A 26,692-nucleotide genomic window follows, 5' to 3' on the forward strand; every position below is an offset into this window, starting at 1 on the left:
GTCAACTAGGCTTGTATACCATGTACATGTACTTGTAGTAAATAAATAAATTATTGTTACTATTAAGGCTCATTTTTTTTGGATCAAGATCCTCTCAGTGACAGAGCGGAAGTTGATGAGACACTTGTGCAATATTTGGGTATCATTATTCTGGAAACGTTTCGCCTCCTCATCTTCCACCTTCCTCTACCGTGGACTGAAGAAGCCACTGGCTGGCGAAACGTTTCCAGAATAAAGATATCTGAATGTTACACAAGTGTCCCATTTATCAATTTGTCGTTTTGTTCAACCATTTATTTAGAGGGGAAGACCTCGCTCTAAATAATATACGACTAACACTCGCGTCGGGAAACACTTGTCCTGTTTCCTGACAATCTTACCTAACCTAACCTCAGCGACATTAATTGAATAAACATTGGTTGTGGAGGTAGCACAAGCCAACACCTCCACTCAGAGCACACCAAAACACGGAGCAAAACAACACTACCTTTAAATACATTACAATTTTATGTGCAGTTTAGCCATTTATTTTACTGTAAAAGCAAGTTAGCTGCACAGTGTAAGTATATATGATTATTTATATTATTTATATACTTTTCAGTTTTTCTCCTTTTTCCGTATACGCTAAAAGCAAGAGTCCGGAGAATGTCAGTTGTGTCAAAAATATTCGGACAATATGCTTTTATGCTTAAACATAATTTAACATATATATATGCATATATACATATGTTTTGGAATAGATAAATTATAAAACGTTAAATGTACTGGGAACAGGTATAAGTGTGGGTAGTAAGTGTTGTAGAGAGTGATATAGAGTGTTTAGTAATAGTTTAATGAGTGTTAGTGTGAGGTAGTGAGTGATGGTGGCGCCGTGCTGGTTCTGCCGTCCACCCCGTACCACCACTCAGACTCCATTTTGAAAGACAAGAGGAGCTCACGCATTCCATCTTCGGTAAGTTTTGTCTACTTTATTTCTACCACGGCATCTTCAGCCTACCCTGGCGCGTGCATCAGTATGTTGTGAGGTATTCGCATCATGTTGGGAACTAATTTCTCTTTTGAAGCGGGTTGTAGGACGAGACAGGGAGATACTGGATTTTCCCGCGTGAGTTGATCTAAGAGCGCGTGAGAAATGTTTTGTGACACTAGCGTAAAAATAACACGATGGTGGTGGGTGGTAGTGAGCATGAATGTATGTGTGGTGAGGGCGGGCGTGGGCGTAGTAGTAAGTGTGGAGCAACATAGTAGTGAAGGAACTGTGGTGGAGGTGGTTGGTGATCGATCGGCGGGTGTCCCCACCTCAGCCTCTTGTGCTTTGTTCCTGCACCCGGCTCCTGGCCCGCTCCCCGCGCTCCTGCCATATATAACACGTTTCGGCCTTGTATTTTAAAGAGGGCGGATGTTTCGGCCTTGCAGAAATAGCTGGCGTCAATGCCTGACCTAACTTAACCGCACCTGGGTAAATAGTTAGGGGCAAATGTGCATTGATCGATAATTCCAGTGTTAAGTGTTAGCTTCGTTGTGTCATGGTATACTGTTATTTATGTGCAAATTGTAAAAAAAAAAAAGTGAACGTGATCCATCTTACAGTAACCTAAAGTAACTAAACCGTAATTCCTTCAACGGGAGATGTGGGACTGGCGTGTCTGTTTACCTTCACATGCGTCTTTGTTTACGTTCATATGCGTCTTTGTTTATGTTCATATGCGTCTTTACGTTCATATGCGTCTTTGTTTACGTTCATATGCGTCTTTACGTTCATATGCGTCTTTGTTTACGTTCATATGTCTTTGTTTACATTCATATGCATCTTTGTTTACATTCATGTATCCTTGTTTACATTCATATGCATCTTTGTTTACATTCATGTATCCTTGTTTACATTAATATGCATCTTTGTTTACATTCATGTATCCTTGTTTACATTAATATGCATCTTTGTTTACATTCATGTGTCCTTGTTTACATTCATATGCATCTTTGTTTACATTCAATACATCTTTGTTTACACTGGATGCATCATTGTTTACATCAAGGTATCTATATGCTGCTGTTATAGGCGAACAAGACTCCTTTTTATAATACCTTTGATTGTCTCTGAAGCAGCATTGAATCTACAATAAAAGTATTGGCTTGAAATATAAGCCATACTTTTAAAATAGCACCATTTGTTCATCAGCTGCCATTCTTATTGTGCATACAATTGTAGTTAATTGCATAAGAAATCTTTCTTAATATATAGTCTAATATCTTAAGTGGTCTTTAAGCATTAGGATCAGCTTGCCAGAAATGCCTAGTATGCTAGTGGATTTTTTCTGTGTAACCATGTTTTATTACATGTAAACTACATTATTTTTTATATTGCTTGAAAAGAAATAAAATTTGAATTTTAATTCTCTCAAAATAACACTATGCATCAGCAGTAATGCAGTAACTATTGATGGAAAGAAATCGTATAGAATACTGACACGATGGATTATGATAAAACTGCAGTATCATGTTTTGCCCACACACTGGGCATCATCAAGTCAAACAGACCTGCAGTTTCTCTCTAGGTAGATTTGTTTGTGATTTGCTGTTATCCAATTACAGTTGGTGGGGTATGGACAGATTGTGTGTGCAGTATTCAAAAAAAATACAGGCTGAGTTCAGACCAGCCCCCTAAACTAAATACAGAAATATGTATTAGATGAAATAACCAGCATACATGCCTAACCTAATACAATGTAGCCTAACAATATAAGCAAATCTGACCTAATAATTGTCACATAAACAAGCTAAACCAAACTTAACCTAACCCAACCCAAACGTGACTTGACTTAACCTTACCTGACTTACCTAATTGTCATGGGACTATGACTCGACACCGTCCCTTCATGCATAATGGGGATTACTAACAGATTCCTTGATGTCTTCAAGTGGGAATGTGACAGATTCCTCAAATCAGGTTCTGATCAGCTGAGCTGTGGGGCATATGTTGCACTGTGGGTAGCAGGCACCAGGAGCCGACTGGATCAGGCCAGCAACCAGGAGGCCTGGTCTGGGACTTGGCTGTGAGGGCAATGACCTTCAGTAGTGGCTACGGGTAACCTAACCTACCCTAATGTTATAACTTGACTTTATTTAATCTAATCTTGACATAAATTCACCTAGTAACCTTAACTAGCCTAACCTTTCTTTGCCTTGTCTAACTCAACTAACCCTGACCTAGCTTAATCAGACCTAACCTAACCTGACTTCACCTAATAATCTAATCTGGCCAATAGTGTACAACTACTACTCAGTGGAACTTGGGCATTAGATAAATACATGAGTGGATGTGGGTGGGTGTGAGTTGGACCTGATTAGCTTGTGCTACTAGGTCAGTTGCCATGTTCCTTAGCCCCTTGACTGTTGCAATCCCCAATCCTGAGGTGTCTCCTGGTGTCGCAAAATTTAAAAAGAAAAAAAAAATTTCTTATGAAATGATAGAGAAACTTTTCCCGATTGTAATGACACCAAAAAAAAAAAATGATGGAAAACTGATGGAATTATGCTCTCGCGAAGTTAGCAACCTCGGCGATATTTACAAATCAGCGATTTCGCCCACTTTGGGCCCTATTTTCGGCTAATTCCATTGTTCCAGTCGACCAAACTCATAGCTATTTCTTTAGAACTCCATTTTTTCTATCGATGAGTACAAGAAACTGCCCATTAACTGATTTCAACTACCCAATAATGTGGTCAGAAATTTGCAATTTGGGCAATTTCACGAAAGTTAAAAAATATGACAATTTCAAAATAAGGTCCAGAATGAACAATGCAGACATTCCTGACTCTAAAATAACATTTTCTTTGTTCGTCGGTCACGTCTCCAGGCCCCTCTGATATTACTCTTGCTTTCTATTTTGAATTTTTATTCAAACAAAAAATAGAAGATTTACTGTTATGCAGACTACTGCAATATTGTAATAATTGTATAAATAATGTCACCCCATTAATGACTCCATATTAGAATGGCTACTTGGACATTTATTGGACAATGACATCATTTGTTTACTTTTGAACATCGGCAAAAATCAAACATTTCCCCTACTTTGAGCTCCATTTCAAGGTTCTTTTCTTAGTAAAACCAATCATAATCACCACTCTTTCTATAACATGTTTTCCATTCTATTAAATGAGACCAGGAAAATAGGAATACAGCCATAAATACTACATGAAAATAGTCCACAAAGTCGGCATTTTAATTAAAAAAACGGTTGGAGTTTTTTTTTCTCATGCTCTGCGTGCTGCAGGATTTTTTTTATATGGTGCACACTGACTACACAGACCCATTCTCTCACATGTGGGCCTACCAGCTTTCTCCTGCTTGATTTGAAGCCGCTAGAATTTTTTTTTAACCCTTTGAGGGTTTTGGCCGTACTAGTACGGCTTACGACCCAGGGTTTTTGACGTACTAGTACACCTAAATTCTAGCGCCCTCAAATCTAGTGGGAGAAAGCTGGTAGGCCTACATATGAAAGAATGGGTCTATGTGGTCAGTGTGCACAGTATAAAAAAAATCCTGCAGCACACAGTGCATAATGAGAAAAAAAAACTGACAGTTTTTTGGGAATAAAACAGCGACTTTGCACTGTATTTTCGTATGGTATTTATTGTTGTATTCTAGTTTTCTTGGTCTCATTTTATAGAATGGAAGCCATATTACAGAAATTGAGATGATTTTGACTGGTTTTACAATGAAAAGTACCTTGAAATTGAGCTCAAAGTAGCAGAAATGTTTGATTTTTACCAAAGTTCAAAAGTAAACAAATCATGCCAAGCTTCCAATGCACGTCAACTGGTGAGTCTAATATTCTTTCGCAAGTGCGCCAATATTATTTATACTATTTTTTACACTAATGCAGTAGTCTGCATAACAGTAAATCTTCTATTTTTTGTGAGAATAAAAATTCAAAGTGGAAAGCAAAAGAATGTAAGAGGGGCCTTGAGACGTGACTAATGAACAGAGGAAATGTCATTTTAGTGCCAGTAATGTCTTTCTTGTTTATTCTGGACCCTATTCAGAAATTGGCATCTTTTGAAATTTGTGTGAAATTGGCAAAATTGCTAAATTCTGACCACTGTACTGGATAGTTGAAATTGGTAAATGGGTGGTTTCTTGCACTCATTCGATAGAAAAAATGGAGTTCTAGCGAAGTCTTCATGTTTTTTGTCGACTAGTACAGTGGAATTGGCCGAAAATGGGGCTCAAAGTGGGCAAAATTGCTGATGCGTAAACATCGCCGAGACCGCTAACTTCGCGAGAGCATAATTCCGTAAGTTTTCCATCAAATTTCATACTTTTGGTGTCATTATGATCGGGAAAAGATTCTCTTATCTTTTCATAAGGAATTTTTTTTTTTAATTTGGCCGACCCTGAGAACGAGTCTCGGAGAGGGCCTGTTAACCCTCAAAGGGTTAACAAGTCGGCCGTCTCCCACCGAGGCAGGGTGACCCAAAAAGAAAGAAAATTCCCAAAAAGAAAATACTTTCATTATCATTCAACTCTTTCACCTCACTCACACATAATCACTGTTTTTGCAGAGGTGCCCAGAATGCAACAGTTTAGAAGTATATACGTATAAAGATACACAATATACCCCTCCAAACTGCCAATATCCTGAACCTCTCCTTTAGAGTGCAGGCATTGTACTTCCCTTTTCCAGGACTCGAGTCCGGCTATATAAAAATAACCGGTTTCCCAGAATCCCTTCACTAAATATTACCCTGCTCACACTCCAACAGATTGTCAGGTCCCAAATTCCATTCGTCTCCATTCACTCCTATCGAACACGCTCACGCCCCTCGCCCACAAAACCTCCCTTACCCCTTCCTTCCAACCTTTTTGAGGACGACCCCTACCCCGCCTTCCTTCCCTTACAGATTTAAATGCTCTCCATGTCATTCTACTTTGATCCATTCTCTCTAAATGACCAAACCACCTCAACAATCCCTCTTCAGCCCTCTGACTAATACTTTTATTAACTCCACACATTCTCCTAATTTCCACACTCTGAATTTTCTGCATAATATTTCCAAAAATAGAATAAACAGTTATACAGTATACTAATACCATATACTGATTATTTCAAGTGAAGCATTGTCAGGCTAAGCATTTCCCCATGTTTGAAGTGCTAAAACTCTTTTAAACACATCTAATATTCAGACACACTATGTACGTATTTACAAGCACAACAAATGTCACCCATCTTTGTACAAATATTATATCATATGAAAATAAATCTTTGAAAAGCAATTAAAAAAAAACAGCAGTGATATCCTGGAGTCAGTGTTGGTAAAAATAATAATTTTGCTGGTACTTATATGTTGCTATTGTTGAGTGACTGTTCTTTCACCAACTTGAACACATCATAAAATTGTGAATTTTTATTGGATTTCACTCTTTTTAGTCTTATTCAATTCAGAAAAATGAACTCTATTGAACTATAAGATTTTTTTCTTTTTCTTTTTATTTTTCAAAATATTCCCAGAGAGTTGAATCTTTTTTCAGGGTTTCCCAGAGTTAAGGGGTTAATGGTCAAAATCTACAGAAATCTTAACCTACCTTATTGTAACTGAACATTATCTGACCAGCATCCAGTGATGATGAGCTTTTATTTCGGTGAGCCTTATAGATAATGTAGACCCATGGGGAGCTGCATGAGTTAAATAGCAGGCCCAAAAGAAAGCCACTAATTATATAATACATTTTGGGCAACAAAACTTGAAGATTTACATACTGTTTATGTACTAGACATAGCCAGTTATGTAAGTTTTCTTGCATAGTTAAGTACAGTAAGAAAGGTATCTAATGACAAAATGGTAAATTATAAGAGAATTCCGTATATAAAATTATTGATTGTTCTTCAGTTTTATGGCATAATTGAGTAGAGATGATGAAATTCTAGCAAGTTACTTAAATCACAATACAAGTCCAGTGGAACAATATATGTTGCCAATTTTAAATAGGAGTTGAAGGAAGGCAGGAAAAATCTTTTTCCAAAGGTAATGAAACTAAAAGTAAAAAATTTGATGAAATTATGCTCTTGCAAAGTTAGTGGTCTGAGTGGTATTTACATATTGGTGATTTCACCCACTTTGAGCCCTATTTTCGTGCAATTCCATTGTTTCATTTGGCCAAACTCATAGTTATTTTGTTTGTATTCTTTCTATCAATTGAGTACAAGAAACTACCCATTTACCTATTTCAACTACCCAATAAAATGATAAATTGGTAATTTGGCCAATTTCACAGAAAATTAAATAGGGTCCAGAATAAACAATGTAGACCTTTCTGGCACTAAAAAAAACGTTTCCTTTGTTCATTAGTTACATCCCAAGGCCTCTCATATTATGCATGCTTTTCATTTTGAATTTTTATTCGCACAAAAAATAGAAGTTTTACTGTTATGCAGACTACTGCATTATTGTAATAATTGTATAAATTATGTCAGTACATTCCCAGCTGTGTATTAGACTGGCCAACTGGATGTGTGTTGGAGGAGTGACGTCATTTGTGTACTCTGGAATATCAGCAAAAATCTAACATGCCTGTTAATTTGAGCTCGGTTTCAAACTACTTTCAGTCCTGAAGCCAATCTAAATAATTTTTAATTCTGTAATATATCTTCCATTCTATCAGATGAGACTAAGAAACCTAGAATACAACCTTAAAAACCATACAAAAATACACTGCAAAGTTGCTGTTTTAAAACAGAAAACACAGTTGCAGTGTTTTCCCCATTATGCACTGTTTGCTGCAGGATTTTTTATTTAAATGGTGCACACTTAAGAACATGGGCCTGTTGGCCCATGCGAGGCAGGTTCAATTCTCCTACTGGCTTAAGCCAATGCCCTAACCTATTCAGGTCAGGTCACATTCACTTAAGGAAGGAGAATGGCATCTGACATAGTAACACAAGCTAGTCAGGTCCAGCTCACTCCCACCCACACCCACTTTGTGTATTTATCTAACCTAGTTAGTTTTAAAACAACACAACGTCTTAGCTTCTGTGACTGTACTTGGGAGTTTGTTCCACAACTCAGTTACCAAACCAGTGCTTTTCTATAGCCTTCCTGAATCTGAATTTTTCCAACTTAAAGCCATTGCTTCAAGTTTGAGAGAGGAGTTTACATTGGAGTTTAATGTTCTTGGAGTAATTTTAGTAATTTTATAGCACCATACATAATTTACAGTAATTTTGCTTAACTTTTCTTGGTGGAGAGATGAGGGATGAACTGTCTTGACTGATAGTGGTGACTCAATAACTTTTATTCTAAATCGGAAGAGCTGTAAAGATTCACTAGCATCTTCACAAACTTAAGAGTACTTGTATAGCAGACACCATATACTTTAAGGGAATGTAAATAGCAAGCTATTTGCAGGCATAACACAAGGCACAAAACTCTCTTTGACATCCCTCATGTCCATCTCAACCTGTACAAAATGCAATGCACGTAAAAAGCCCCAAGATCTGGAATTCATTGCCTGAACCAGCAAAAGGTCCCTTGTCTGCCAGTCAATTTAAGGAAAGTGGAACAAAATTCTTCCTCTGTAAGCCATGAGTGTCGTAAGAGGCGACTAAAATGCTGGGAGCAAAGGACTAGTAACACCTTCTCCCATATAAATTACTAAGTTTAAAAAGAAATAACTTTATTTTTTCTTTTTAGGCCATCTTGCATCTGTCCCAAACTTAACTATACCAACACTATAGTATGCCTGAAATCATAGAACCAGTTTGAAACTTCTCAAGAAATCCCAGTTAGCTTAACACTTATCAATTTAAAGTATTAATATGAACTTAAAATTGTACTATTGTAAATTATACAACTTTTAATTTTTTTGCAACCTTTCTTCTATAAATTTTATTAATTATAAAATTTTTACTACCCCTCTTTTCTTGTAATACAGGTACTTCTCACTTAACCCTTTCAGGGTCAATCTCACTTTGAAGCCAATGTCAGTCCCGTAATACATTGGACCCCCGCCTGACGAACGCATCGCGTTATGTTAAATCCGCCATACGAAGCATTTGAATGCAAAAATTTTTTCTTCACCTCACGATAAAAAACTTGCCTTACGTGATTCGTCTGGGACGCGTCCCATGTGTGGCCTCAGTGCCAGTGTTTACAAGCCAGCCAGTGCGGTTGCATCTACGCATACATTTGGTACATTTCACATTATCCCAGTGTTTTTAGTGCTTGTAACTGCAAAATAAGTCACCATGGGCCCCAAGAAAGCTTCTAGTGCCATCCCTGTGGTAAAAAGGGCGAGAATTAGTATAGAATTGAAAAAAGAGATTAAGGAAATGTGTGCAAAGTGGGTTGAACTGCAAACCTTACGGATGAAAATCACCCTGACACAGCTTTTGCAAGCCGTGTTGGCAACCTGTACCAAAGACAATGTTATGGCCCATTTTAGGAAACTCTTAAAGGAACGGGAGGTACAGAGCTCTATGTACAGATTTGTTGTGAGACAGAGGTCCAGTGACTCTCAAGCTGGTCCTAGTAGCATTAAAAGAAGAAGGGAAGTAACCCCAGAAAAGGACTTGCTACCTCAAGTCCTAATGGAAGGGGATTCCCCCTTTTAAACAATAACTTCCACACTCCCCTCCTCCCATCCCATCAATCATCATCAGATCTTCAATAAAGGTAAGTGTCATGTATTTTATTCATAGTAGAGTAGAAATTGTGCATGTCTTCTTCAGTTTGTGTGTATTAAAATTAATATTTTATGCGGTAAATTTTTTTTTTCATACTTTGGGGGTGTCAGGAACGGATGAATTTGATTTCCATTATTGCTTATGGGGAAAATTAATTCGGCTAACGATAATTTTGGCTTACGATGAGCTCTCAGGAACTGATTAATATCGTAAGGCGGGGGTCCACTGTACTTTGCCAAAATTCTAGTGGCTTCAAATCTTGCGTGAGAAAGCTGGTAGGCCTACATGTGAGAGAATGGGTCTGCGTGGTCAGTGTGTGCGATATAAGAAAAAATCCTGTGGCACGCAGTGCATAATGAGAAAAGAAACCTGCGACTGTGTTTTTGGTTTAAATCAGCACTTTTGCCATGTATTTTCGTATGGTATTTATGGTTGTATTCCCATCTCATTTGATAGAATAGAGGGTGTATTATAGAAATAGAGATGATTTTGAATGGTTTACAGACTAGAAGTAGCTTAAAATTGAGTAGTGGAAATGTTCGATTTTTGCTGAAGGTTGAGTAAACAAAATCACATCATGCGTCCAATACATGCCAACTGGCCAGTCTAATATGCATTCATAAATGCACTGATTTTATTTATACAATGATGACAATTATGCAGTAGTCTGAATAACAATAAATCTTCGATATCTTGTGAGAATAAAAATTCAAAATCGAAAGCAAGTGACGAAGTCACTGTTTCAAACCAAAAACACAGTCACAGTTTTTTTCTCATGCACTGCTTTGTTGCTGAATTTTTTTTATATAGTACACACTTACCACATACACCCATTCTCTCACATCTAAGCCCAAATTTACCGCTCACAACTTATGAGTGAGCTGAGCTTATTGCGTCATACTACAGGACCGACAATGGCTTCAAAGCTGTGATACAACAGGACCGACAGTGAAAGGGTTAAAAATAGAAATAGATATTAAAAAACAATAAAGTAAAATACACATACAGTACACTGGTCAGAGAGCTGGTTGTATGTCTGAGCAGTTGTCAAACAGGTAGGTCATTAAGTGAGGAGTACCAGTAATGTACAGCCTCTCCTCACTTAGCGATGTACTTGTTTACCAATGACTTGGACTTACGATGGGCTCTCTGACCTAAATAATGTATATTAGAGTTGATTTCCTTTATTCTTTTTATTACAATATACAGTGGACCCCCGGTATTCGATATTAATCCGTTCCTGGGAGCTCATCGAATACCGAAAATATTGAAAACCGAATCAATTTTCCTCATAAGAAATAATGGAAATCAAATTAATCTGTGCAAGACACCCAAAAGTATGAAAAAAAAAATTTTACTACATGAAATATTAAGCTTAATGCAAAAGAATAATTACAATAACAATAAAATATGCAACAGTTAGGTATCTTTATTTCGAAACGTTTCGCCTACACAGTAGGCTTCTTCAGTCGAGTACAGAAAAGTTGATAGAAGCAGAAGAAACTTGAAGACGATGTAATCAGTCCATCACCCTTAAAGTTTTGAGGTGGTCAGTCCTTCAGTCTGGAGAAGAGCTTTGTTCCATAGTATGAAACATATTGTTTCATACTATGGAACAAAGCTCTTCTCCAGACTGAGGGACTGACCACCTCAAAACTTTAAGGGTGATGGACTGATTACATCGTCTTCAAGTTTCTTCTGCTTCTATCAACTTTTCTGTACTCGACTGAAGAAGCCTACTGTGTAGGCGAAACGTTTTGAAATAAAGATACCTAACTGTTGCATATGTGTCTTACCTAACAACCTGTCGGTATTTTATACCATTTTAATGTTCAACAATAAAATAATTGACAATTACCTTTAATGAAGATCTGGTGATGATTGATGGGATGGGAGGAGGGGAGAGGTGTTAGTGTTTAGAAGGGGAATCCCCTTCCATTAGGACTTGAGGTAGCAAGTCCTTTTCCGGGGTTACTTCCCTTCTTTTAATGCCACTAGGACCAGCTTGAGAGTCACTGGACTTCTGTCGCACAACATAACTGGCAGCCTCACCATGCCTAATACAGTGGTCCCTCAATAATCGTCCGGCCTGAAAGTCGTCCATTTCGGAAATAGTCCTGTTTTTTCGTCAAAATATTGGCTCGCAAATGGTCCGGTAACTCGCTAATAGTCCTAATAGTCCTTCGTCCTGGACACGTACTCACGCTCTGAGCCGCCTCGGCCTTTCCTTCCCAGCCAGTGTGCCATTGTTTACCAGTGAGTGACGGTCCCCTCGCATGCTCCTACGAAATATTTCATAATATTCCATTGATTTTAGTGCTTGCAAGTGCTAAATAAGCTACCATGGCTCCAAATAAAGCTTCTAGTGCCAGCCCTTTGGTAAAGAATGTGAGAAACACATAATTTATGAAAAAGTTTGTAGAAAAATACAAAGATGGTGGTGGTAGAGTGGAAGCAGTTGTGATAGTGGTTGATGAACATAAGAAAGGAGGATCACTGCAGCAGGCCTGTTGGCCCATGCTCGGCAGGTCCTTTACAATTCATCCCACTAACGAAACATTTTCCCAACCCAGTCCTCAATGCTACCCAAGAAATAAGCTCTGATAACTCTATCCACTCATTTGCAAGTCCCAAATGAGTGGATAGAGTTATCAGAGCTTATTTCTTGGGTAGCATTGAGGACTGGGTTGGGAAAATGTTTCGTTAGTGGGATGAATTGTAAAGGACCTGCCGAGCATGGGCCAACAGGCCTGCTGCAGTGATCCTCCTTTATTATGTTCATCAACCACTATCACAACTGCTTCCACTCTACCACCACCATCTTTGCATTTTTCTACAAACTTTTTTATAAATTATGTGTTTCTCACATTCTTTACTAATGGGCTGGCACTAGAAGCTTTCTTTGGTGGTAGTGATGGTGGTAGAAGGTAGTAGTGATGGTGGTAGAAAGTAGTAGTGATGGTGGTAGAAGGTAGTAGTGATGGTGGTAACAGTTAATAGTGGTAGAAGGTCGTAGTGATGGTGGTAGTGGGTTCCTTCTTTAGTGGTTCAGTGATTCTACCAACTCCTCCAATGTTGTTGGAGTTATATAGTGCTACAAAAACCACCGCCGACTCAGCTGCTGCTTCACCACCATTATGGACGGCTTACACTCAGTGGCCCTTACATACCTAACAACAACACAACACAACACCTCTCGTGACATACGTAATGACTTACTTTATTCATTCTAGAGTATATTCCATGTTTCTATGTTATTAATATTGTTTATTATGTCATATTAGTTGAATTGTGATAGATAAATAAGCCATGGAGTTGATATTAGTGTCATATTCTCCAACAATAAACTTGCCATCCCTCCCTCACACAAACAAATAGCCAATAAGAACATAACAATGGAAGAACACTGCAGGTCTACTGGCCCATACCAGGCAGGTCCTTATCAAAATGACCTCCACCCAAAGCTACCCAAGAATTTACTCCCGTACCCAATGACACAAATCAAACTCAGCTCCTCCAACTCGTATGTGTGTCCAATCTCTTCTTAGTTACCCAAGGTCCTAGCCTCGATCACCCTACTGGTAAGTGTGATGTTAAATAAGAAATTAAGAAAGTAGGAACACTGGAACAGGCCTGCTGGCCCATACTAGGCCAGTCCTTCACAAATCCAACCCACTAACAGAACAAATGCTACCCAAGCAATAAGCTCAGGTGCAAGTCCGACTCAAATCCAACCTCTTTCACTCGTGTATTTATCCAACCTAAATTTGAAACTACCCAAGCCATAGCTTTTAGAACATTGGAAAGGAGGAACACTGCAATAAGCCTGTTGGCCCATATTAGACCGGTCCTTCACAAATCCAACCCACTAACAGAACAAATGCTACCCAAGCAATAAGCTCAGGTGCAAGTCCGACTCAAATCCAACCCCTCTCACTCGTGTATCCAACCTAAATTTGAAACTACCCAATGTTTTAGCTTCGATCACCCTACTAGGCAGACCGTTCCACTCATCAACTACCCCTATTACCAATGTTCATTTATACATTTTATTAGTGCCCTAGAGTCCTTATGGAGGGGGATTCCCCTTCCAAATAACCTCTCTTCCCTCTCTCCTCCTCCCTGTCTTGCATTCATCAACAACAGCCTTCAATAAAGGCAACTGTCATGTTGAATGTTCATTCTTTTGTGCATGTAAATCTATCTTTTAGGTAAAAAAAAATTTTTTGTTGATACTTCTGGGTGTCTGGAACGAATTAATTGGATTTACATTATTTCTTGTGGGGAAAATTGATTCGAAAATCGTCCATTTCGATAATAGTCCCACTTCCAGGAACGGATTATGGACGATTATTGAGGAACCACTGTAGTTTCACACAAATTTCAAAAGATGCCAATTTCCGAATAGGGTCCAGAATAAACAAGAAAGATATTCCTGTCACTAAAATAACAAGTTCTCTGTTCGTTAGCCACATCCCCAGGCCCCTCTTATATTTCTTTGGCTTTACACATTCAATTTTTATTCTTACAAAAAATAGAAGATTTACTGTTATGCAGACTACTGCATTAGTGTAGAAATGGTATAAATAATATCAGCGCACTTGTGAAAGAATATTAGATAAACCAGTTGACGTGTATTGGACGCTTAGCATGATTTGTTTGCTTTTGAACTTTGGTAAAAATCGAACATTTCTGCTACTTTGAGCTCAATTTCAAGGTACTTTTCATTGTAAAACCAGTCAAAATCATCTCAATTTCTGTAATATGTCTTCCATTCTATAAAATGAGACCAAGAAAACTAGAATACAACAATAAATACCATATGAAAATACAGAGCAAGGTCGCTGTTTTATTAAAAAAACACGGTCAAAGTTTTTTTTTTCTCATTATGCACTGTGTGCTGCAGGATTTTTTTTATACTGCGCATACTGACCACATAGACCCATTCTTTAATATGTAGGCCTATCAGCTTTCTCCCACTAGATTTGAGGGCGCTAGAATTTAGGCGTACTAGTATGTCAAAAACCATGGGTCGTAAGCCGTACTAGTATGGCCGAAACCCTCAAAGGGTTAATGAGAGAGCACAAGTGATTTGAAAAGTTTCACCATTGGCATTATTTTCCTTGGTTTGAAAGTTTTCATTATCCAGCCCATCATTTTCCTGGCTTTCGTGATATTTGCCGGTCAGCCGGGCTGTGGCTCGTACGTTGGTTTGCGTGCAGCCAGCAGCAACAGCCTGGTTGATCAGGCTCTGATCCACCAGGAGGCCTGGTCTCAGACCGGGCCGCGGGGGCGTTGACCCCCGGAACTCTCTCCAGGTAAACTCCTGGTAATATGAAAGGTCAGCTGGCATTATTACATCCTGATCTTTCACTTATTTCTTTTGTTATACTATTTAGTGATCATTGTTCTTCATTCTTTCCATATCTAGGTGCAGTACAGCAATTGGAACTTGTCACTATTGAATGTTGTATTGTTCTCTACTGCCCACTGGAAGACTTTGTTTACACCTTCCTGTAGTATTTTCATGTTTTCTACTGAGGTGATTTTTTTTTTTTTAGCATCGGTGGTTTCCCAATGAGGCAGGGTGACCTAAAAAGAAAGAAAAATCCAAAAAGGAAGAAAAATACTTTAATCATCGTTGAACACTTTCACCATCATCATACATAATCACTGTCTTTGCAGAGGCACTCAGATACGACGGTTTAGAAGTCCCTCCAAACTGCCAATATCCCAAACCCCTCCTTTGAAGTGCAGACATTGTACTTCCCATTTCCAGGACTCAAGTCTGGCTAACCTGTTTCCCTGAATCCCTTCACAAAATGTTACCCTGCTCACACTCCAACAGCTCATCAGGTCCCAAAAACCATTCGTCTCCATTCACTCCTGTCTAACACACTCATGCATGCTTGCCGGAAGTTCAAGCCCCTCGCCCACAAAAACCACCTTACCCCCTCCCTCCAACCTTTTTGAGGACGACCCGTACCCTGCCTTCCTTCTCCTACAGATTTATACACTCTCTAAGTCATTATGATTGTTTTAATTGCAGCGCCCTCGAATATGTTGTGATTGGCAAATTTTGTGTAGCTCCTATTCTTGATTTATATTAGAACTGTCATTAAGTTTCTTATTGAAACTTTATTGTGTAGTCTGAATTATATTTTAATTGGTTTTTAGTAGTTCTTTGGTAATGTTATAAATAAAGAAGGGTAACGAAAGAAGGCACAATACCGTGACTGGAATGATACACAAATAACCCGCACATAGAAGAGAGGAGCTTACGACGACGTTTCGGTCCGACTTGGACCATTTACAAAGTGACTTTGTAAATGGTCCAAGCCGGACCGAAACGTAGTCGCAAGCTCCTCTCTTCTATGTGCGGGTTATTTGTGTAAAGAAGGGTAGTGATTCATGGTGTTGTCTATAGTTAAACCTGATTTAAGGAGGAAAATCATGTTTTCCCAAATTTAATCTGATGTAGAAACAGATGTATTGGTGATTCTTATTGGTTTAGTAATTGAAATTAAGACACACTATGCTTATTTATCTTCTTTTTCTTAAAATAAGTACAGTATTACCTAAATATTGCCAAATCTTTTCAAACATAATTCTGTTAACCATTGACTGTTTTGGTCATATATATACGTCTTACGAGCCACCGTGTTTGGTGTATATATACTCAAAAATTCTAGCTGCTTCAAGTCAAGCAGAAGAAAGCTGGTAGGCCCACATGTGAGAGAATGGGACTGTGTGGTCAGTGTGCACCATATAAAAAAAATCCTGCAGCATGCAGTGCATAATGAGAGAAAAAAAACTGTTTTTGGATTAACCCTTTGACTGTCGCAACCCCCAATCCTGAGGTGTCTCCTGGTGTCGCAAAATTTAAAAAAAAAAAAAAAAATATTTTTTCTTATGAAATGATAGAGAATCTTTTCCCGATTGTAATGACACCAAAAAAACGAAATTTTATGGAAAACTGACGGAATTATGCTCTCGCGAAGTTAGCGACCTCGGCGCTGTTTACAAATCGGCGATTTTGCCCACTTTGAGCCCTATTTTCGGCTAATTCCATTGTTCTAGTCGCCCAAACTCGTAGCTATTTCTTTAGAACTTGATTTTTTCTATCGATTGAGTACAAGAAACTGCCCATTTACTGATTTCAACTACCTAATAATGTGGTCAGAAATTTGCAATTTGGCCAATTTCACGAAAACTAAAAAATATGACAATTTCAAAATAAGGTCCAGAATGAACAATGCAGACATTCCTGGCTCTAAAATAACATTTTCTTTGTTCATCAGTCACGTCTCCAGGCCCCTCTGATATTACTCTTGCTTTCTATTTTGAATTTTTATTCAAACAAAAAATATTAGACTTACTATTATGCAGACTACTGCAATGCTGTAATAACTGTATAAATAACATCAACCCATTCATGACTGCATATTAGAATGGCTAGTTGGACATTTATTGGACAATGGCATCATTTGGTTACTTTTGAACATTGGCAAAAATCAAACATTTCCCCTACTTTGAGCTCCATTTCTAGGTTCTTTTTATAGTAAAATCAATCAAAAACATCTCTATTTCTGTAATATGTTTTCCACTCTATCAAATGAGACCAAGAAAACGAGAATACAACCATAAATACTATACGAAAATAGACCACAAAGTCGGCATTTTAATTAAAAAAAACGGTCGGAGTTTTTTTTTTCTCATTATGCACTGCGTGCTCCAGGATTTTTTTTATATGGTGCACACTGACCACACAGACCCATTCTCTCACATGTGGGCCTACCAGCTTTCTCCTGCTTGATTTGAAGCCGCTAGAATTTATGAGTATATATACGTCAAACACGGCACCTCGTAAAACGTATATATACGGCCGCGACAGTCAAAGGGTTAAAACATCGACTCTGTGGTGTATTTTCGTATAGTATTTATGGCTGTATTTTCATTTTCCTGATCTCATTTGACAGAATGGAAAACATGTTATAGAAATAGAGGTGATTATGATTGGTTTTACTAAGAAGAGAACCTTGAAATGGAGCTCAAAGTAAGGGAAATGTTTGATTTTTGCCGATGTTCAAAAGTAAACAAATGATGTCATTGTCCAATAAATGTCCAAGTACCCATTCTAATATGCAGCCATGAATGGGTTGACATTATTTATACAATTATTACAATATTGCAGTAGTCTGCATAACAGTAAATCTTCTATTTTTTGTTTGAATAAAAATTCAAAATAGAAAGCAAGAGTAATATCAGAGGTGCCTGGAGACGTGACTGATGAACAAAGAAAATGTTATTTTAGAGCCAGGAATGTCTGCATTGTTCATTCTGTACCCTATTTTGAAATTGGCATATTTTTTAATTTTCGTGAAATTGGCCAAATTGCCAATTTCTGACCACGTTATTGGGCAGTTGAAATTGATAAATGGGCAGTTTCTTGTACTCAATCGATAGAACAAATGGAGTTCTAAAGAAATAGCTATGAATTTGGTCGACTGGAACAATGGAATTAGCCGAAAATGGGGCTCAAAGTGGGCAAAATTGCCCATTTGTAAATATCACCGAGGTCGCTAACTTCACGAGAGCATAATTCCGTAAGTTTTCCATCAAATTTCATTCTTTTGGTGTCATTACAATCGGGAAAAGTTTCTCTATCATTTCATAAGAGAAAATAATTTTTTCTTTTCAAAAATTTTTCGACATCAGGAGACACCTCAGGATTTGGGGTTGCAACAGTCAAGGGGTTAAAGACTCCCAGTTTTCATTTGCCCTAGTAAATTACTACACTGCAGACTTCTATTACACCTTCTACAGTAAACTCCTTTGTTAGCATTAAGGTCCTCGCCTCAAATAGTCTCTAATATTTTCCAAAACTCCATAAATGTTTTCTTAAAATCTTTTTTTTTTTTTTTTAAATACTGTACTGTATGGTAAATTAATTACTGAAGGAATACCATGAGAGTAGGTATTTACAAATAGACTTGGTAATTAAATGCTCAGTGCATTCTATAATAAGGATAATTTTTCAGAAGAAAAAAATGGAAAACAGTGCACCAGATGGTTCGACTGGAGGACAGAACTCGACTCCCCACAACGGGTTCCGTGGTCGTGGTGGCTTCAGAGGTGGGCGAGGTGGAGGGTTCCGTGGAAGAGGTGCTCCAGGATACTCAGGGTATGTATGTAATTTCTTCATAAGTTTACATGAGTGTGGTATCATTTTATTCATCAAATGTTGTTGCAAGCATAACAAAATCAGAATGTATTGTGTATGTTAACTTACAAATTACAGTAAATTGTCACATAACATGGAATACTGGGGCATATTTCTGAAAAATTGCCCTACATAAAAAGCACTTCGTAAAATGACATTTATGTGGGAAAATAGGATTATATTCCTGACACCTCCAAAATTGCCAAGAAAATGTTTTTAAAATTTCCTGTCTTGGAGCCCGACCATGTAGTGAAACTTGAAACTCTTCAAATGTATGCTAAAAATAATAGATTTGATTTTCCCTACATTCAAATAGATACTATTGCTCATTGATATAGACGTACATTAATGGGTTGATGTATTCTTGCTGGTCTGAGTTGGATGTAACAAGGCTTATCAACTCTACAATGAGTACACATTTTTTTTTTTTTTCAACAAGTCGATCGTCTCCCACTGAGGCAGGGTGACCCAAAAAAGAAAGAAAATCCCCAAAAAGAAAATACTTTCATCATCATTCAACACTTTCACCACACTCACACATTATCACTGCTTTTGCAGAGGTGCCCAGAATACAACAGTTTAGAAGCATATACGTATAAAGATACACAACATATCCCTCCAAACTGCCAATATCCCAAACCACTCCTTTAAAGTGCAGGCATTGTACTTCCCATTTCCAGGACTCAAGTCCGACTATATGAAAATAACCGGTTTCCCTGAATCCCTTCACTAAATATTACCCTGTTCACACTCCAACAGATCGTCAGGTCCCAAGTATCATTCGTCTCCATTCACTCCTATCTAACACGCTCATGCACGCTTGCTGGAAGTCCAAGCCCCTCGCCCACAAAACCTCCTTTACCCCCTCTTTCCAACCCTTTCGAGTACACATGTAAACACCATAAAAATAAAAGGATTGTAATAAAATTGCTTGGTAGGGGTAATTATTGCTTTTTAAGGGCTGTGGCAGCTAAAGTTGTGTAATGTGCACTCCCAGTGGTGTGGTAGGTTGTTTCTCTGAGATGTGGACAAGTATGCACTGTTAACCCTTAAACGGTCTAAACGTACATATACGTTCTCTCGCGTAGCGCTCCAAACGTATATATACGTTTCCTTTGTCATTCATTCAACATTTGCACGATAAGCCTGAGTCGCCTATACATGAGAGAATGGGTGTGCGCACTCACTGTGTGCCATATGAAAAAATTGGGGACTCCTGGGTACCATATGCTCTTTTTTCCGGTTTAAAAAAAAAAAAATTTTCTCTCAAAATTGGGGGTGATACGCGAGAGAACGTATATATACGTTTGGACCATTTACGGGTTAATCAGTATGGCATAGGCTGCGGTGGCCTTATAAATCAAGAACACTATAATGTGTTTGATGTAACTGCTCCTCCATAGAGTCCACAGCATTGATGTAACTGCTCCTCAATAGAGTCCACAGCACAACTTTGTTTAATAAATTTTTCATATTATGAATTTCCAATATGTTCAACAACTTAGAAATACAGCTAGACTAAGTAGATGACTTTTAAAGTCACGGGAATGTGCATATACAATGTACAGTAATTATTGTGATGTTGGATTCTGGGTTACTAATCTTCTAGGTTACACAATAATTAAAGTCCTCTCCTAAATTTTATAAGCATTCATAAGCTGCATATATAGAATTTGGAAAACTTGCTAGGTTAGAAAAATATGTAGTGTTTTCCTGGTGCTCAGTAGAAGGCTCTGGGGAGCACCAATTATGGCCCAGTGAGCAGATTTTGAAACTCTTTGGAGATTACTACCCAAATATTACATGTTACTGTCTTTTAGAAAAAATGGAGAGTAATATCAAGGGTTTCCAAACGTATGAAAGGAATACATATACAGTGGAACCTCTACTAGCGAGTGCATCCACTTGCGAGTTTTTCCAAATACGAGCAGTCGATGGTTCGACTTTTTGCTTCCATACGCGAGCAAAATTTCCATAAGCAAGCAGACCTCAAGGCAGGCTCCTTGACGCTGGTGAGGGGCTCTTGCTTTTGATCTAGGGAATTGTATCTTATTTGTTTGTTGGACTATCTTATTGAAACTTTGGCAATGTATGATGGAAAGGTGCTTATTAACTTAAACCAAAAATGAAAGAAATCGGAGCATGAATAATGGAGTTCACTTCTCAGCAATTAGCCACCCCTTGGCGGTATTTTTGTGTGGTTTTTATGGTTGTATTCTTGTTATTTTGGTCTCATTTGGTAGAATGGAAGATATATTACAGAAATAGATATGATTTTGATTGCTTTCATGATGAAAAGTACTTTGAAATTGAGCTCAACTTAGAGAAATGTTCTATTGCTTGGCTGTGTTCAAAAGTAAACAAATGGCCATTGCAATATGCGGTAGTGAATGGGTTGACATTATTTATACAATTATTGCAATAATACATAACAGTAAATCTTATATTTTTTATGGGAACAAAAATTACAAATTATTTACATTGTAATAATATAATAATAATAATAATAATAATAATAATATGTATAATAATAATACTTTTTTTTTTTTCAACAAGTTGACCATCTCCCACCGAGGCAGGGTGACCCAAAAAGATAATAATATGTATAATAATAATAGTATAATAATATAATACAACAATAATATGTATAATAATACATAATACATGTATAATAATAATGTACTACATAATAATAATTATAATAATAGACGGCTTCAAAAGGCCATCACTAGATGGCAAGTGTTTACCACAACAAAGAGGGAGCAGTTGTGGCCACCTCCACCTGTTACATAATGACATATTTTATTCATTCTAGAGTATATATCAGGTTTCTATGTTATTTATTTTGTTTATTATTTCATATTAGGTGAACTGCGATAGATAAATAAGCCGTAGAGTCGATAGCGAAATATTCAAGGGATATTTTGTCCTGTCTCCAGACAAACTCTCGTTGGCCGCCGCTGCCACCACATACGTATATAATGATGTATTTTATTCATTCTGGAGTATATATCAGGTTTCTATGTTATTTATATTGTTTGTTAAGTCATATTAGATGAACTGTGATTGATAAATAAGCCGTGTAGATGATATTAGTGAAATTATTCATGAAGTATTTTGTCCGGTCTCCAGACAGACTCGTCCACCTCCAACACTACCCATACCACTACATGAATTACATATTTTATTCATTTTAGAGTATAGATCAGGTTTCTGTGTTATTTATATTGTCTGTTATGTCATATTAGATGAAGTGAGATAGATAAATAAGCCGTAGAGTTGATATTAGCGAAATTATTGAAGTACAGAATTCCACTGGAACGGATTAATTCCATTTCAATTAATTTAAATTAGGAAAATTGACTCTGCAAACGAGCAAATCCAGTTGCGAGCAAGGTCATGGAATGGATTAAACTCGCAAGTAGAGGTTCCACTGTATAGTGGTCTCTCATGTTAGTGTTATTCCGTTCCAGAAGACGTGTCGTACCTCAAATCTGTCGTAACTCAAACCCCAAAATGTGTGATTTTATGGTAATTTATTCCAAGACCCAGGTAGTGCAACTTTTACTATACACTTAACTTCCATGTTCACAAATATAACTCCCATCTCCCTGTAACTGCTTCTCTCCTATCTCAATAGCAACTGTCTTTCCATCTATATAATTCTCTACCTTTTTTCATTAGCTTAGATTTGTTAGTCACAATATTTTTTTTAAACACAGCCATCTCCCACCGAGGTAGGGTGACCCGAGAAAGAAGAAACACTTAAATCATCATTCACTCCATCCCTGTCTTTCCAGAGGAACTCTGATACTAAAGTTCAGATGCCTGTCCAAACTGAAATATCTCCACCCCTCCTTTAGAGTACAGGTACTGTACTTGCCACCTCCAGGACTTTAAGTGCAGCAAACCAGTTTCTCTGAATCTGTAAATATTACCATGCTCACACTCCAACAAAATGTCAAATCATAAAACCACTTAGCATCTCCACTCTTATCCAAGCCCCTTGCATACAGAACCTCGTTTACCCCCCTCCCCTCTAAATTTTTCTGGGGAGACCCTTACCTTGCCTTTCCTCTACAACAAATTTTTACACCCTCCAAGTTGTCCTATTTTTCTCTAAATATCAAAACCACCTCAACAACAATAATACTCTCTCTGCTTGATAATTGTAGAGATGGTTAAGGGGGGGGGGGTGGACGTATCAGGAAAGATAAAAAAAAAAAACGAAAATTGAAAAATTCTGTAAAAAAAAAATGTTCTTACCAAAAAATGGTGCAGAATTCTGGTAACATGTTGATGTAATCAGCTTGTTTCTATCGTATTTCTAAGTATGTTTTCCAAAAAATGTAATATTTTTGTTATTGCTCTTGTCAAAAGGACATGATGGCAAATTTTTTTTTACTCCAAAAGTTACGATTTTTATGATTGTTTCATTCTAAATACACTACATTGCAACTTCTCTGAGGACTCCATTCGAAAACTCTATTTTCATTAAGAACTGTAAGAAACCCCTCTCGCGTCCCCTAAGTATACTATGGAGAAGGAGCTTGGACATGGGTGAAATTTCACAGTCACTTAAAGCAACAGATATAGCCCCACTCCATAAAGGTGGCAGCAAAGCATTAGCTAATAACTACAGACCAATAGCACTAATGTCCCACATCGTAAAAATCTTCGAAAGAGTGCTAAGAAGCAGGATTGCAAATCACCTGGATTCCCAAAAACTGCACAACATGGGTTCAGGGCAGGTCGCTCCTGCCTCTCACAACTACTGGATCACTATGATATGGTCTTGGATGCACTGGAAGAAAATCAGAATGCAGATGTAATATACACAGACTTTGCAAAAGCGTTTGACAAGTGCAGTCGTGGTGTAATAGCGCACATAATACGTGCTAAAGGAATAACTGGCAGAGTGGGGAGACGGATCTTCAAATTCCTAACCAATCGAAAACAAATAATGGTCAACAGCGTTAAATCGGAGGCTGCCATAGTGAAGAGCTCTGTTCCATAAGGCACAGTCCTCGCCCCCATCCTGTTCCTCATCCTCATATTAGACATAGACAGAGATGTAACCCACAGCACTGTATCATCCTCTGCAGACAATACTAGGATCTGCATGAGGCTGTCATCTCTTGAGGACACAGTTAACCTCCAAGCAGATATAAAAAAAGTTTTCCAGTGGGCAACGGAAAACAATATGATGTTCAATGAGGACAAATTCCAACTACTCTGTTATGGAAAATTGGAGGGGATAATAACTAGAACAGAGTATACTACAAACTCTGGCCATACAATAGAGCAGAAAAATAATGTAAGGTACCTGGGAGTAGTAATGGCTGAGGATATCACTTGCAAGGATCACAACAGTGCCACGATCACAAGTGCAAAGAAAATGATAGGATGAATAATGAGAACGTTCAAAACGAGAGATGCCAAGCCAATGATGATCCTTTTCAAATCACTTGTTCTCTCTTGGCTGGAATACTGCTGTACATTAACATCTCCATTCCAAGCAGGTGAAATTGCAGATCTAGAGAGTGTACAGAGAACCTTTACTGCATGTATAAGTTTTGTCAAGCACCTTAACTACTGGGAACGCTTGGAAACACTTGACTTGTACTCGTTGGAACGCAGGAGAGGGAGATATATCATAATTTATACCTGGAAAAATCCTGGAAGGAATGGTCCCGAATCTGCACACACAAATCACTCCTTATGAAAATAGGGAGTGATTTCTGAGGGCAGGTGATGCAAAATACCCCTAATTAAAAGTAGGGGCACCATTGGTACACTAAGAGAAAACACCATAAGTGTCCGTGGCCCAAGACTGTTCAACAGCCTCCTACCATGCATGAGGGGAATTACCAATAAACCCCTGGCTGCCTTCAAGAGAGAGTTGGACAGATACCTAAAGTCAGTGCCAGATCAGCTGGGCTGTGGTTCGTACATTGGACTACGTGTGGCCAGCAGTAACAGCCTGGTTGATCAGGCCCTGATCCACCGGGAGGCCTTTTCATGGACCAGGCCGCGGGGGCGTTGATCTCCGGAATAATCTCCAGGTAGAGTGCAGTGAGTGATAGTAGGTCAGTCGCCTGTGGGATGTCAACGTGAGTGGAGGTTTGCGACATGCTGAGATTTGGCACGCCATGATTGTAGAGTTTTACAGAAAACATAATACAGGTCTGCCATCACACATCTGGCAGTCAGACATCTGGTTCCATCAGTTATTTGGTACTACTTTCAGCCAAATATAAAGCGCTAATAATGTGGATAAATAAACATCTAACATCACACTTACCTTTATTGACTATTGTTGGTGTAGGAGGTAGGTAGGAGGCAGGAGGAAGGCGAGTTTATTATGCTTCAATATGACACTAATATCTCTACTGCTTAAAAAAAAAAAAATAACACAGAAACATGATATATACTCTAGAATGAATAAAATATGTCATAATGTATGTGGGGAGTAAGTGGTGGTGGTGGTGGGTTTATGAGGGCCACTGAGAGAAGCTGTACATAGTGGTGGAGGTGGAGGCAGCAGAACCCACCACCACTATACCATCACTATTCACACTTAAACAATGTATGTAATTTATAAGAAATATTTATGTTTTAATTTATAAATAAGAAATATTTACATTTTAATTTATAAATAGGTAAGTAAGTTTATTCAGGTATACACAAATACAGTTGTGTACATAGATTATCATACATAGCAGCATATGTGTAAAGTACCTAGGATAACCCAAAAAAAGTCAGAGTGACTTAGGTATTTCCATTGGGGTCCTTTTATATTTACACTTACCTTGGAGGAGATGTTAGTTTAATTAGTTGGTTTGATGGAGGAGATGCTGGCAGAGGTTTAGGGTGGTGGAAGATAGCAGGCTGGCATATGTTCATTGGCCTGATACACATCCAACAACATTGGAGAGTTACTTTTGTGTCGTTTTTCTATCACTTACTTGCTAACTTACTTGCTACACTGTTAATTCTACACTTTATTGCTGGCTGGCACTATAGCCTTTATTGATCCCTGCCGCTTTAGTATCATACATATCATAGAATCGCTGAATCACTGCAGAAGGCACATTCTCCCCTCTCTTCCTCCTCTACTTTGGTACTTTGCTACGAGTTTTTTCTTGAATTCTATTGCATTTCTTTCCTTCTTTACCAAAGGGCTGGCACTAGAAGCTTTTTTTGGGCCCGTGGTGGTTTATTTAGCAGTTCAATCACTAAAAACAATGGAATAATACAAAATATATCGCATGTACACGTGGAAACGTCCTCCCTGGCTTGTAAACAATGGCACATTGGCTTTACATGGGCTCAGGCCGGGCGGACACATTTGGGACGAATATCCTTAACTGAGTTCTTGAGCATTAGCTGAGCCAATATTTTGATGCAAAAACGTGCCGCTACCCGATTTTGGCTTTAGCCAATGCCGTTGTTACCCGAGGGTCCACTGTATATCTTCCCATGCTCTTATAATAAGAGAAAACGTAGTGTTTGTGAGGCTAACTGCACTAGATCACAGTTTCATTAGGAAAACTGAAACAATGTGCGTAATTTATAAATAAGTAGAGAATGTAATGAAATGAAGTGGTTATTGTATGCATAATGTAGTACACACTTACCTTGGAGCAGACGGTGGCAGAGCTTGAGGGTGGTGGAAATTAGTTTCATGTCGTCCTTTTTTTATTAATCGCTTAACTTACTTGCTACACTTTATCGCTGAACTTAACTGCTACAATTGTTTTTTTTATACAGTGGACCCCCG

At 38.1% G+C, this 26,692-nt stretch overlaps 1 protein-coding gene across 1 annotated transcript in view; it reads left to right on the forward strand.

Moving 5' to 3' along the window:
* The first annotated feature begins 855 nt into the window (after positions 1–855).
* Positions 856–26,692, forward strand: part of LOC128698733 (keratin, type I cytoskeletal 9) — a 58,538-nt gene continuing 32,701 nt past the window's right edge. The window contains exons 1-2 of the mRNA XM_053791055.1: positions 856–952; positions 18,731–18,870. Coding sequence (XP_053647030.1) covers positions 18,737–18,870 — 134 coding nt within the window. The 5' untranslated portion in view covers positions 856–952; positions 18,731–18,736. The remainder of the gene's footprint in view (positions 953–18,730; positions 18,871–26,692) is intronic.

This window comes from Cherax quadricarinatus, chromosome 59 (genome assembly GCF_038502225.1).
Source record: "Cherax quadricarinatus isolate ZL_2023a chromosome 59, ASM3850222v1, whole genome shotgun sequence".
Classification (NCBI taxonomy): domain Eukaryota; kingdom Metazoa; phylum Arthropoda; class Malacostraca; order Decapoda; family Parastacidae; genus Cherax; species Cherax quadricarinatus.